The 12,400-nt window shown below is 42.7% G+C and overlaps 1 protein-coding gene across 1 annotated transcript in view; it reads left to right on the top strand.

Annotated features, from left to right (window-relative positions):
- Positions 1-1,391, top strand: part of WDR88 (WD repeat domain 88) — a 772,406-nt gene extending 771,015 nt beyond the window's left edge. The window contains exon 11 of the mRNA XM_044081867.1: positions 1,052-1,391. Coding sequence (XP_043937802.1) covers positions 1,052-1,177 — 126 coding nt within the window. The 3' untranslated portion in view covers positions 1,178-1,391. The remainder of the gene's footprint in view (positions 1-1,051) is intronic.
- The last annotated feature ends 11,009 nt before the right edge of the window (positions 1,392-12,400 follow it).

Below are 12,400 nucleotides of genomic sequence, written 5' to 3'. Positions count from 1 at the left end.
TCTATCAACGGCATTTTCGGTGTAAAAGCCGTTCGATTAAATCAGTTTTTGATTCAGTGTCATAGACCCAGTTTAATTCCCATATTTTCATTGCTCATTAAAAATTGGGCGTCATCTTCAGAAACAGAGCTGCTTTTGGTTCTACGGTTTTCCGGAACATCCTTCTATGAGGGCCACCTAAGGTTACCATAACTGGGAACTCTGTCCCATACTTTGAGGAACGAATGAAAATGACATCATCAGATAAAGAAGTTATGTACTCACCATAATGATCCATCTGTGTTGTCTATTTTCATTCTTCCTCAATTTGCCTTCCTCCTTCCCCCTACCCCCTACCCATGTTGTTGAGAGAGACCTAACAGATTTTTTCATAGGAACCATAGTTCCTGTTTGAGCTCCTAATTTTTCAGCTATCACTTTTCTGTCATAGCTTTGTTATTGTATTGATGGTAATAATACTTACAGCAGAAAACTTGATCTGTGGTATTGCAGTGGTCAGGAGCATCATAGGTAAGGGAGGAGCTCAAGAGTCGGAGCCTAGAATCTATAAAAGAAGGCCGAGTTGGATCCGAACCCATAAGATGAGGAAGAATGAAAATGGACAATACAGATGGAAGATTATGGTGAGTACATAACTTCTTTTTTTATAGTTAGGGGTACAAGGTTTGATTCTTTCTGCCTCAATTTGCCTACTGTGTGACTCTGAACAAGTCACTTGATCAGACATTGCCCTCGAAAAGGGATACTTGTGTACAATGGACTTACTCATTAACAAATGTATGAAATAAAATAAAATAAAAGGTTGTCCAATGGAGATACCCCATTAAATGTGTAAAGTAAAATAAAAGGCATTTTGGAATATTTGAGTACTTCAGTATCACACTGCTCTTTATTTATTGTTGTTTCATTCTGCTCTAGAATAATCACAGGAAATGAATATGTTACTAGAAGTATAGAACAATGTGGAAAATTCTAATCAGCATAACAGCATTAGTCTGGAAGGTATGATTTTTGTATGACTAACAGTATTTTTCATTTTTCTTTACAACAGTGTGAAGAATGCCAAAAGCCATTCTGTATATCACAGCTTATAGATGCAGATGTTATTACCACATGTGTTTTTTGTCGACTGGCCTCCCCGACTCGAAACATATTTCCATCTCCTCCTTTCAGCTGATACTAGCAACAGTTAAACAGCTTTGCACCTGTGATGCAAAACCATGTAGTGGCAGGCATGGGAAAAGAAGGAACAATTTTACTTCCCCCTCCAGGGAAAATATAGATTGATACACTATTTATTAGAGCAAAATAATATCATTTTATTAATAAAAGTATTAGTATATGCATGTTATTTGAATTATTTATAATTAAACCTAATTTCTAATAAAATATACCTGAAATATATAAATTGTAATGTTGATGTGTTTCTTTATATTCATTTGTTGTCGCATATAAATGTATTTTGAAACCTGGAATAAACAAAAACTGGAACTGTCCAACCAATATCACCTATAAAGCATTAGTTATCACCCTCATTTTTGTCCTTTTCCCATTCAGTGTTTTTCTTGCCTGCTGAAAGGAAAACAAGTATGCTACTCAAAGTCAAACACGTCTCAACTTTCTATTTTATGCGTGCATGTCTGTGCAGCAGTGTTCTAGAAACCGTGTGGATTTAAAAATAAACCATTAGTCATTGTGTATGCTGATACACAATGACTAATGGTTTATTTTTAAATCCACATGGTTTCTATAACACTGCTGCACAGACATGCACACATAAAATAGAAAGTTGAGACGTGTTTGACTTTGAGAAGCATATGCTGATGAAGCCGTGGCGGTGCAGCGGTAGCACTGTTGCCTCACAGCAAGAGGTTCTCCCGTTCGATTCTTGGCTGGAGCACCTTCTGTGTGGAGTCTGCATGTCCTTCCCGCAGTCGAGTGGCATTCGAAAGACATTCGTGAATGGGCATGCCTTCGTTGAAGGTTGGGCGTTGGTCTGGCTCCTCGGCACCGTAAAAATCTACTGCCAATCATTAGCAGACCGGAGTTCTGCTGTGGCAACCCTTAACCAGGAAAAGCCGAAAGAAGAAGAAGAAGTCAATGTGTATGCTGATGTTAAATATCTTATACGTGTTTCGTTTTCTAGGGCAAAGACTTAACTAGGAATAACTAAGCTTTGCAGTTTACAGATAATAAGTAATTTAGGGAGTTAGACATTGATTATCCATATAAATCAGGGGCAACCAGCCTTTGTAGCAACTCTGACGTTTTCCTAAATTATTTGAGATTGTTGGATACTCTCTACAATAAAATTTAATTACAACAAAAGTTAGATAAGTAAATCTTCAGTTTAGGAAGATGGATGGTCATTTTCACTTCCTTGTCATGGAAAATGCTGCCAAAAATAATATCACTGCAGTATGCAATCCTTCTGATCCTTCCCAATATAAGAATATTACAGCAAATACCCATTATGGTGCAACTTATAAGTAATAATTTTATTTAACCACTTATTATCCAAGGTTAGTTCTGCAGGAATATTTACTAATTGCCAAGCTGTGTTTGCTAAATAAAATCTAAACAGATGTTAACTTTGAAGTGAAGTATGCAGAGTCGTGTTAATTAAGGTATTTCAGTAAAGCTATTGATGTGAATCTACCTCATTCTTTTGTCACTTTATAATGTTTATTCCTGATTTACTTTACAAGAAATATATATAAAATATGTATATATATATATATATATATATATACATATATATATATATATATATATATGTGTGTGTGTGTGTGTGTGTGTGTGTATATATATATATATATATATATATATATATATGTGTATATGGGATCAGTACAGATCACCGAATGGCAACATCACCGAAACAGATTCGGCTGGGCATAGTTGCGCAAAAGTGCTTTTCACCGAAGAAGCACTTTCACATAAGTATGCCTGTTGCGGAGGTCATACTACGGTGCTGATAATGGAAAATTCCCCTTTCCCCACTGTAGTGCGACCTCAGAGTGAGAATATTTAAGTAGGGGGGTGTGGGGGGCACAACCCCTCACATGGGGGGGGGTGCTTGCCCCCCTGCAAAAACGTAAATTAAGAAGTTATGTACCTACCATAACGTTCCATGTTAGTTGTCTTCTCTCGCCTTCTTTCTTGCTTGATGGGTTCGGAGCCGATCCCTCGGCTCCGACTCGGCACTTGCTAAGCTCGAGAGTCACTTTTACCAGCTCGAGGCAGCCCCATATCCCATGATGCAAGGCGGTAAGTACCCAGATCTCGTTTGCTGACAAAGGGCAAAAGCACCAAGCATAAAATACTTCCCAAAGGAAGAAAGAAAACTTACAGATGGAAGAAGGACCAGGTCTGAATGGTCTTCAGCATAACAGTTTCTTATAACAAGGTCTGTCCAGGCCAGGGGGAAGGAGGGAGGGTCGCAAGAAAGAAGGCGAGAGAAGACAACTAACATGGAACGTTATGGTAGGTACATAACTTCTTAATGTTAAGTTGTCAATCTCGCCTTCATTCTTGCTTGATGGGACCGCGTCCCTAGCACCTCTATCCTGGGTGGCTCAATGGAACAAACTCTTGAGGACTGTAGAGCCAAAACTGGCTCTGTCCCTGGAGGCCAAGTCCAATTTGTAATGGGAAACAAAAGTGTGAGGAGTGGCCCAAGTGGCGCTGCACAAATAGTGTCCAAAGGAAGTCTAGCTTGAAAAGCTGTAGAAGTAGCTAAGCTCCTAGTTGAATGTGCTTTAGGTTTTGAGCACAGCTGTTTTCCCCTGAGCGTATAAATTTCAGAGATGACCGAAGAAAGCCATCTGGACAAGGTCACTTTAGAAACAGGAAGGCCTTTTTTATTATCCGCATAGGAAACAAAAAGTTGATCAGATTTTCTAAATTTTTTTGTTCTGTCCAAATAATATCTAAGTTGACGGTGGACATCAAGATAATGTAGCTTTTGTTCAGCTCTGTCTGAATAGTTTGGGAAAAATACAGGGAGATCAATGGATTGATTCAAATTGTTCTTTGAAGCGACCTTAGGTAAAAAGGTTGGATTAGTTCTCAAAGATACTCTGTCTTTATGAAAAACCAAATAGGGGGGTCGAACCGAAAGAGCATGAAGTTCAGACACCCTCCTGGCAGATGTAATAGCCACTAGGAATAAAGTTTTCCAAGAAAGATATTTCAGGGAACAAGAAACAGCTGGCTCGAAGGGGGGGAGAATCAAGGATGTCAGCACTAAATTTAGATCCCACTGAGGAGGAGGATTCCTGATTGGAGGCTTTAGTAGGAAAATTCCTTTCAAGAAGGCCCTGCAGAGCCTATGGGACATAATATTATGATCTGCTATCCCGACATGAAAATTGGAAATAGCAGCCAATTGAACTCTGACTGTGGAAGAAGAGGAGCCTGCATGAAAAATCTCCGCTAAGAAGTCCAGGACTGCCTGAACAGGGGCAGTAAAAGGATCAATATTCTGGGCCTTAGCCCAATAAGAGAAACGTTCCATTTGCTTGTATAAATCCTCCTGGTAGAGGATTTTAGCTACTATGATGTCTCTAACTGGGTTAGAGATCAAAGGAAGCCTGGCTAAGGAAGGAAGTGGAGCAACCATGCTGTGAGGTTGAGAGAAGGGATTGACCGGTGCAGCTGACCCGATTGGTGAATCAGAAGATCTGGCACTGGGTCCAGATGCCACGGCTGCACCAAAAGGTGATGATGGAGGAACAGGAACCAAACTTGTCGAGGCCAGTAAGGGGCAATGAGAATCAATTTGGCTCTCAAAGCGATAGCTTTCTGGATCACCTGAGGGATCAGAGGAAATGGAGGGAAGGCATAAAGAAGTCCCTGGGGCCAATCCTGGGTCAGAGCGTCTCTGGGGATGGCCTGATAGAGGGAAGAGGCTGAAGAAGTCTGGACATTTGCTGTTTTGGGGAGTAGCAAAAGATCGCAACATGGGCGACCCCATTCCAGAAAAATCTCTTCCGCTATAGATTGCTTGAGAGACCACTCGTGAGGCATGAGAATAGCTCTGCTCAATCTGTCCGCTACAATGTTGGTTTTCCCAGGGATATGCGTTGCTACCAGAAACCGATGAGAGGAGATCGCCCATTGCCATAGTCTGAGCGCTTCTCGACACAAGGGGTAGGACTTGGTTCCGCCCTGTTTGTTGATATACCAAACTACAGACATGTTGTCTGTGTGGACTGCAATTGTCCCTATGGGAAGAAAGTCGTTGAGGGCTTGCAACGTTAAAAGCACTGCTCTCATCTCCAGGACATTTATGTGCAGATGGTACTTGAACGGCTGCCACGTCCCATGAACCATCCTGCCCTGATAATGACCCCCCCACCCGATCAGGGAGGCATCGGTGGTGACAGTGGCTATCGGGGATGGGGGTACAAAGTACCTGCCTTGGTGAACCTGAGGCGATGTGATCCACCAAGCAAGATGCTCTTTGCATGTCTGTGTCACCAGAATCTGGTGACGCATTGGAAGTTGCTGGTATGACCATTGTGTGAACAGCATCCACTGAAGAAGGCGCATGTAGAATCGAGCCAGGGAAGAAGAGTAATGGCCGCAGCCATGAGACCTAATACCTTTAGAACCATTCTGGCCTGTACTTTCTTGCTGGCCAGAATGATCCTGACATGACTCTGAATGTCTGAAACTCTTTGATCTGTAAGGGTAGCTGACATCCGAACAGTGTTTAAGTTTGCGCCTATGAAGGTAATAGACTGGCAGGGCGATAAGGATGACTTTTCGAAGTTGATTGAGATGCCCAAATGAGAACAAAGGTCTATTGTGTAATCCCTGGCTTGTATAAGCTGATGCCTGGTGGTGGCTGACAGGAGCCAGTCGTCGAGATACGGAAACACCTGGAATCCTTGACGTCTCAGGTGAGCCGTGACCACTGCCATGCATTTGGTGAACACTCTGGGGGCTGTAGTGAGACCAAAGGGCAGGGCTCTGAACTGGAAATGACTGGACCCCAGCCGAAAGCGGAGAAATCTCCCGGAGCGTCTGTGAATTTTGATGTGATAGTACGCATCCTGAAGATCTATTCAGCACATCCAGTTGTCCTTCTGTAAGAAGGGCAGAATTGACTGAAGAGTGACCATTCGGAATCTTGTCTTCCTGACAGACTTGTTGAGTCTGCTGAGATCCAATATTGGTCTCCAGTCTCCCGTCTTTTTGGGGACCAAAAAGAACCTTGAGTAGATTCCGGGCTCTGAATGGTCTATTGTAACTGGCTGAATGGCTCTTTTTTGCAGTAGTTTTGAAACTTCTAACTCTGCAATTTCCCTTAGACCGGGTGGTACATCTGGAAGGGAACTTGAGGGGAAGGGACTTTCCTCGAAAGGAATTATGTAACCCTTGGATATGATCGACTGTACCCATCTGTCTTGAGTGAGGGAATGCCAGGCTTCTGGGTACAGTGATAATCTTCCCCCGACTGCCTCCAAGGAGGGACAGCCGGGCAACACCTCAGGGATGCTGAAAAGGCTTGTCAGAGAGAGGCTCCCTGTTTCCTTGGTTTTTCGGACCCCCTCTGCCTCTAGAGCGGCGTCTGTTGTTGTTACCCCCTCTGCCTCTAGGGGTAAACTGACCACGTGAATCCGGCGTGACTCCTTGGGATTTACGGAACCACATTTTCCCACCTTTCTGTCCTTTGGGATAAGGTCTAGAAGGGGTGGAAAAACGGACTCCAACAGCAGAAAGAGTCTTGCCGTCCTGTTCGCACCTGGTCAAGGTTTCCTTCACCTGAGGGCCAAACAAAGCTGACCCATCAAAGGGAGAATTTGTGAAGGACGCCTTAAAGGGATCCACAAAATCACATAGCCGCATCCAGGCTTGGCGTCTAAGAGCCACACCTGTACCTGCGGCTCTACTCGCTCCATCCGCAGCATAAGATATTAGCCGCATGGAGGAGTTTGCAATGGAATTGAGGGTTCCTAGCTGCGAAGCAATTTTTCTTGAGCCCCTGCAGCTGTAGGATCCTGAACTACCTCACCCAGCTCCTTAAGGATATCCCTCTGGAGTCTGGTGAAGTGACATAGGTAATTCAGTGAGCATAGCAAAGGTCGCTGAGGAAAACATCCGCTTACCGTACCTATCCATGGTCCTAGAGTCCTTATTAGGAGGATGGACGGGCACGGAAGGATCTGCAAGTTCCTTTTTGGTGGCCGCAGCCACCACCATGGCATCAGCGGGGACACCCTTAGTGAGGAATTGCTTGTCACAGGGCAGTGATAAATTTTGAAGGCCTCCTAGGGACTGGCTCTACAGAGTCAGGAGCTGCCCACGCCTTCGTGCAATAACCTGCATAAGGGGTCGAAGGCGGAGACACCCAGGAGGTGGAGGGCCGAGATCCAAACGCCTCTAGGTATACTGACTCATCCTCAGAGGGATTGTTGGTGGGCCAGTTTCCCCTCTGTTTCAGGAGTTCTAGGATGTCTGAGAAGGAGACATCCTCAGAGGGGGATCTAGGGGATCCCTCTGACTCATCAAAGTCAGTATCCAAAGTGACAGACTCGGGGGAGTCTACATGCTTCCTCTTACAAGTCCTTTTCCTAGGAGGATCTCCCGAAACATCAGGAGAATCCTCGGAAGAGGGGAAATTCCCAATGGGGAAACCTGAGGCGGAGGATCTCTGGGTCCTGTAGCAAGAGAAGTGGCAGAGATGTCAACAGGTACTATAGAGGGAGGAGCTACGGGAACAGACTGCTGACTGATACCAGTGGCCAGTACACTCTTCATCACCTCGAATGCTCCCCTCCCAGGCAGGTCCGAGAGAACCCGCTCCGAAGAGCTAGGAACTCCAGGAACCACCGAAAGGGAAGCCTCCGAGGCAGATGTCGGAGCCGAGCTCACCAAGGCCGAGGCTCCAAGGGGAAGAGCGGGCTCGGACAAGGGTCCGATGCCACTCACCCCTTCGGAGGAGACCATGGAAGTCCGACCACCGAATCCCTCTAAGGAACGTGTCCAAGAGGACATAAGAGTAGAGGCTGAAGGAACAGAAGGGGGTATCCGTCCTCCAGCCGTAGCAGTAACCATTCCCGAAGACTCCAACTCCAAGCTCTGGGGTAGAGTTGAAGGAGGAACTGTAATGGGGTGTGGACCAACAGTCGTCTGTTGAGACGGACTATGTAACATTTGGGCCAGTACCTGTGACTTAAGTAATCTACTGACCACTCTCTCTAGGTCATGATCTGACAGTCTGGATGACCTTGAAGATCGGCTCCGATGGCTCCGTTCCGATAGAAGAGGTGAAGCCGGAGCCGAAAGTATCGGCTCCAAGGAAGGAGACCTCGACCTCTTCCTGGAATGAGCCATCGGAGCCGATACTATAGATCCTGTCGGAGCCGACTTCTCGGAGCCGACAGGAAGCCTCGATGTATCGGCTCCAGCCGGAGCCGATACAGCCACCAAAGTAACGGTGTCGGAGCCGATCGGAGCCGACACCGATGCCTGTGCCACATGGGTGTCGGAACCGATCGGAGCCGACACCAAAGTGGTCGATACAGATTCGGCACCGATAGCCATCGGTGCCGAAGGCTTTGTTAAGCCAGAATCTGCTCCAGCCGGAGCCGATCTCGACTCGGAACGAGTCGGAGCCGAGGCCGCAGGCTTAGACACAGAAGCCTGGGCCTTGGAAGATTTAACTGATTTAGATGGAGCCGACTTAGCCGGAGAGCCCTCCGGCTTAAGAAGGCCCCTAAGGATCAGTTTATTGCGTCTTTCCTGCAGGACTCTCTGGCTGAAGGAATGACAAATAGCACAGGAGTCCTGCAGGTGAAGAGGCCCCAGGCAATACAGGCAAGAAGTGTGACCGTCTGTCAGAGACATCTTCTGACAGCACGAGTCACACTTCTTAAAACCTGAGACCCTCTCCTTTGACATGGTGCTTACACAAACACACACACTCTAACAGGGAGGGGATGGGATGGGTAAAGTTTGACTAAAATAAATTAGAAAAGACAGGGATTTTCTGTCACAAAAAGTAAATAATTAACTAATAACTAATAATTAAGGGTTTTTTTAGAAAAAGGGGCTTAAATATCCAAAAAGTGAATCACTTACCAGGAGCTGGTAAAAGGAGGACCTCATAAGCGAAGCGGCAAACGAGATCTGGGTACTTACCGCCTTGCATCATGGGATATGGGGCTGCCTCGAGCTGGTAAAAGTGACTCTCGAGCTTAGCAAGTGCCGAGTCGGAGCCGAGGGATCGGCTCCGAACCCATCAAGCAAGAATGAAGGCGAGATTGACAACTTAACATTTAATGTTTTTTTTTAACACACTTTAACGAAAGGGCTTTTTCGGTGAAAGCGCTTTTGTTAAAGTGTGTTCGGTGATTGTGGATTCGGACTATTGAACTATCATTCAACAGTCATAGATCTATATATATATATATATATATATATATATATATATATATATATATATATATATATATATACACATACATATATGTGAAAATAAAATCTGAAATTATGATGCTAGGAACTGTCTAGTTCTGAGCATTCAGTCTGTGATCTTTGCAGTCATGCTGAGGATAAAGAACATGATGCTTTCCACTTTGAGACATGACTGATGTGAACAAATTGTGAGGAATAGCCCAGTAGGTATTTTGATTTCTATATAGATAGATATTTCAGTGGAAAAGAGTAGATATATATATATATATATATATATATATATATATATATATATATATATATATATATATATATATATTGTGTGTGTATGTATATATATATATATATATATATATATATATATATATATATATATATATATGTATATATATATAGATAGATATAGATACAGATATTTTAGTGGAAAAGTGCAACAAAGTGTCTTTTTTATTCCAGCAGTATAAACACCATAATGACTTTTGCCTTATTATGCATCATGTTTTGAAATACCTTTTCATGTTTCATATCCAGCTCTCACAGGCTGTTCATATTTTTCACTTTACAGATATTCCAAATTGCTAATCTATTTCAATCATTGTCTTCCTGTAAGTCTTCATTTTGGCAAATTGTGTCAGCATTTCAGCCACCAACATCTATGAAGCTACATGGCAACATGTATGAAAACTGGGCATTTTGAATCCAAAAGTTTGAGCTGTATCTCAGTACAAGATGAATTGTATGGTAGAAAGCTGTAAAACTGTTTAACATTTTTAGCCTCAAAAAGGAAAAAAATCAAGTTAGCAGTAATAAGAAAAGTCACTTTAAGCCAAATTAAAATCTTCCATGTGCATATTTCTTACCAGTAATTAAGGGCCACAACAAATAATAGGTGGTTATGCAGCTGAGCTCAAATACAGTTCTAAGAACTGTGAGTTTGCTGACTTTAATGGTTCACTGATAAGGGGTAGAATTGTTTATTGCATTAAAATGGCACACTTCTGGTAACATCAGATCTAACATTAGATCCAGTGTTGTCTGTTTTCATTCAATGCAAACTTTGGGACCAGTTTGCTCTTTCTGTCCCAACTTACAGTTTTGAAGTGACTGACTGGCCTCAAAATGTGTTGAATAGATTAGACAGGAAAACAAGAAGGATGCTTCATGCTCACCAAGTGTTTTATAAAAATCAGTGCATACCAAGTTATATATTCCCCATTCTGAAGGAGGGATGGGCCTCCTTGAAACTGATTACATGTATAAATCTGCAATTGTGGGACTGCACTCATATCTGCTGACCTCATAAGACCTAAATGCAGTGAAAGTTTTGAAATATGAGGAGAATAAATCTAAGATGACTTTCCTGCTTAGTCTAGCAGAAGCATATCGGCATCAAGCAGGAATGGAAATCAAACCAGAGGTAGATAAAAACAGGCAGCAACTGAATTTGCCAAAAAACAAAACAAAAAGAAAGAATATAAGGTGAGGGATCACATGAGAAGGCAAGAACTGTGGAAAATGCATAAATATAGTTGCAAGTATAGAAAACTTCTGGAAGACCCTCATGTTGATCAGGATCGAACGCAGGAATGGTAAAGGAGGGGAGAATTCAAACCAAGAGATAAAAGGTTAATATTGGCGGCCCAAGATAGTGGGCTAAGTACATGTTGGTTTACAAAGTCCATTGAACATGTGGGAGAAACAGACAAATGTAGGTTTTGTAAAACAGAATTGGAAACAATTGCACACCTCGTTGCTGGTTGTGACATACTTATGGCAGAAGGACTGTATTCTAAAAGGCATAATAATGCAGCAAAACAGTTGCACTGGGGATTGTGCAAACATTGTTGTATTGAAGTGGCTGAAAAACACTGGCAACATGATCCACAAAGCATCATAGAAAATGATGAAATTTACATCACATGGGATCACCCATTACCAACAGTTCAAAAGATAAATGCTAGAAAACTGGATATAGTGGTCCATGAAAAGGAGAAAAAATTAGCATTGATCATTGAAATCGCCAAACCCAGTGACTACAGTGTCTTTCATACAGAGAGACACAAAGTCATAAAATGTCAGTATCTGCAGGCAGAAATGAGAGCAATGCGGAAGAAAGACACCCAGACAGTTCCCATAGTAGTAGAAGCAATAGGTCTTATAAAAAAGAATCTACAATCCTATTTAGATGTGTTACCAATACATGTTAACCCCATACGAATTGCAGAAGGAGTCATTACTGGGCACTTGCGGGTGCTGCGAAGAGCACTTTTGGCTGACATCAAAGATTGAAACAATACTAATTTCATGAACTTTAATCATACTTTGACTTAGGAATGGGGTCCGTTCCTGTCATGATATTAGAAACCCAAAAGATTTGGAGAAATTAAAAAATACGTAGTCTGCAAGGGCTCTTAATTTTTCAGTTTGTGAGATAAGTGACATCTTTTGGGTATTATGTTTTCTGGACTGTCTAGTTAGATAGCTTTCCCATCTCATTTTTTTTCTCCTTATTTTCCTCTCTGTTAAAAAAAAAAAAAAAAAACAGTCTATAGAACTTCTGCATTTCTTAACTCCGCTCAGCAGTTGGATTATCTTTTTTCTTGCTACCTTTTCTATTAACATAATGGTGATTCTACTTCTTGTTCTTAGTGGTATTCTTTGGTGTTTCTAGTTCTTTGTTTATTGTGGTACTGTTCTTTCATGATCCTTGCTGTGATGGACAAGGTCACCTGGTTCAAGAATTCTTCAGCCTGTGGACACAAATTCCCACAACAGGACTCACTCTTGTGTGTCTACTGTCTGTGCATAGCAGCATGACACTGTGAGGCATGCACGTCTCTTGGTGCTACAGCACTAAAAGGATGCGGGGGCAAGTTAGTGCTTAACAGCCTGCTTCTCACCAAAGCAGTAATATCAGCACCTTCTTCTGTATCACAGACTCCCACTCCAGCATAAAAAAGTAAAAAAAAAA

This window comes from Protopterus annectens, chromosome 8.part1 (assembly GCF_019279795.1).
Source record: "Protopterus annectens isolate FY-2018-M chromosome 8.part1, PAN1.0, whole genome shotgun sequence".
In the NCBI taxonomy this organism is placed as follows: Eukaryota; Metazoa; Chordata; order Ceratodontiformes; family Protopteridae; genus Protopterus; species Protopterus annectens.
This window is presented reverse-complemented; position numbering and strand designations above follow the sequence as displayed.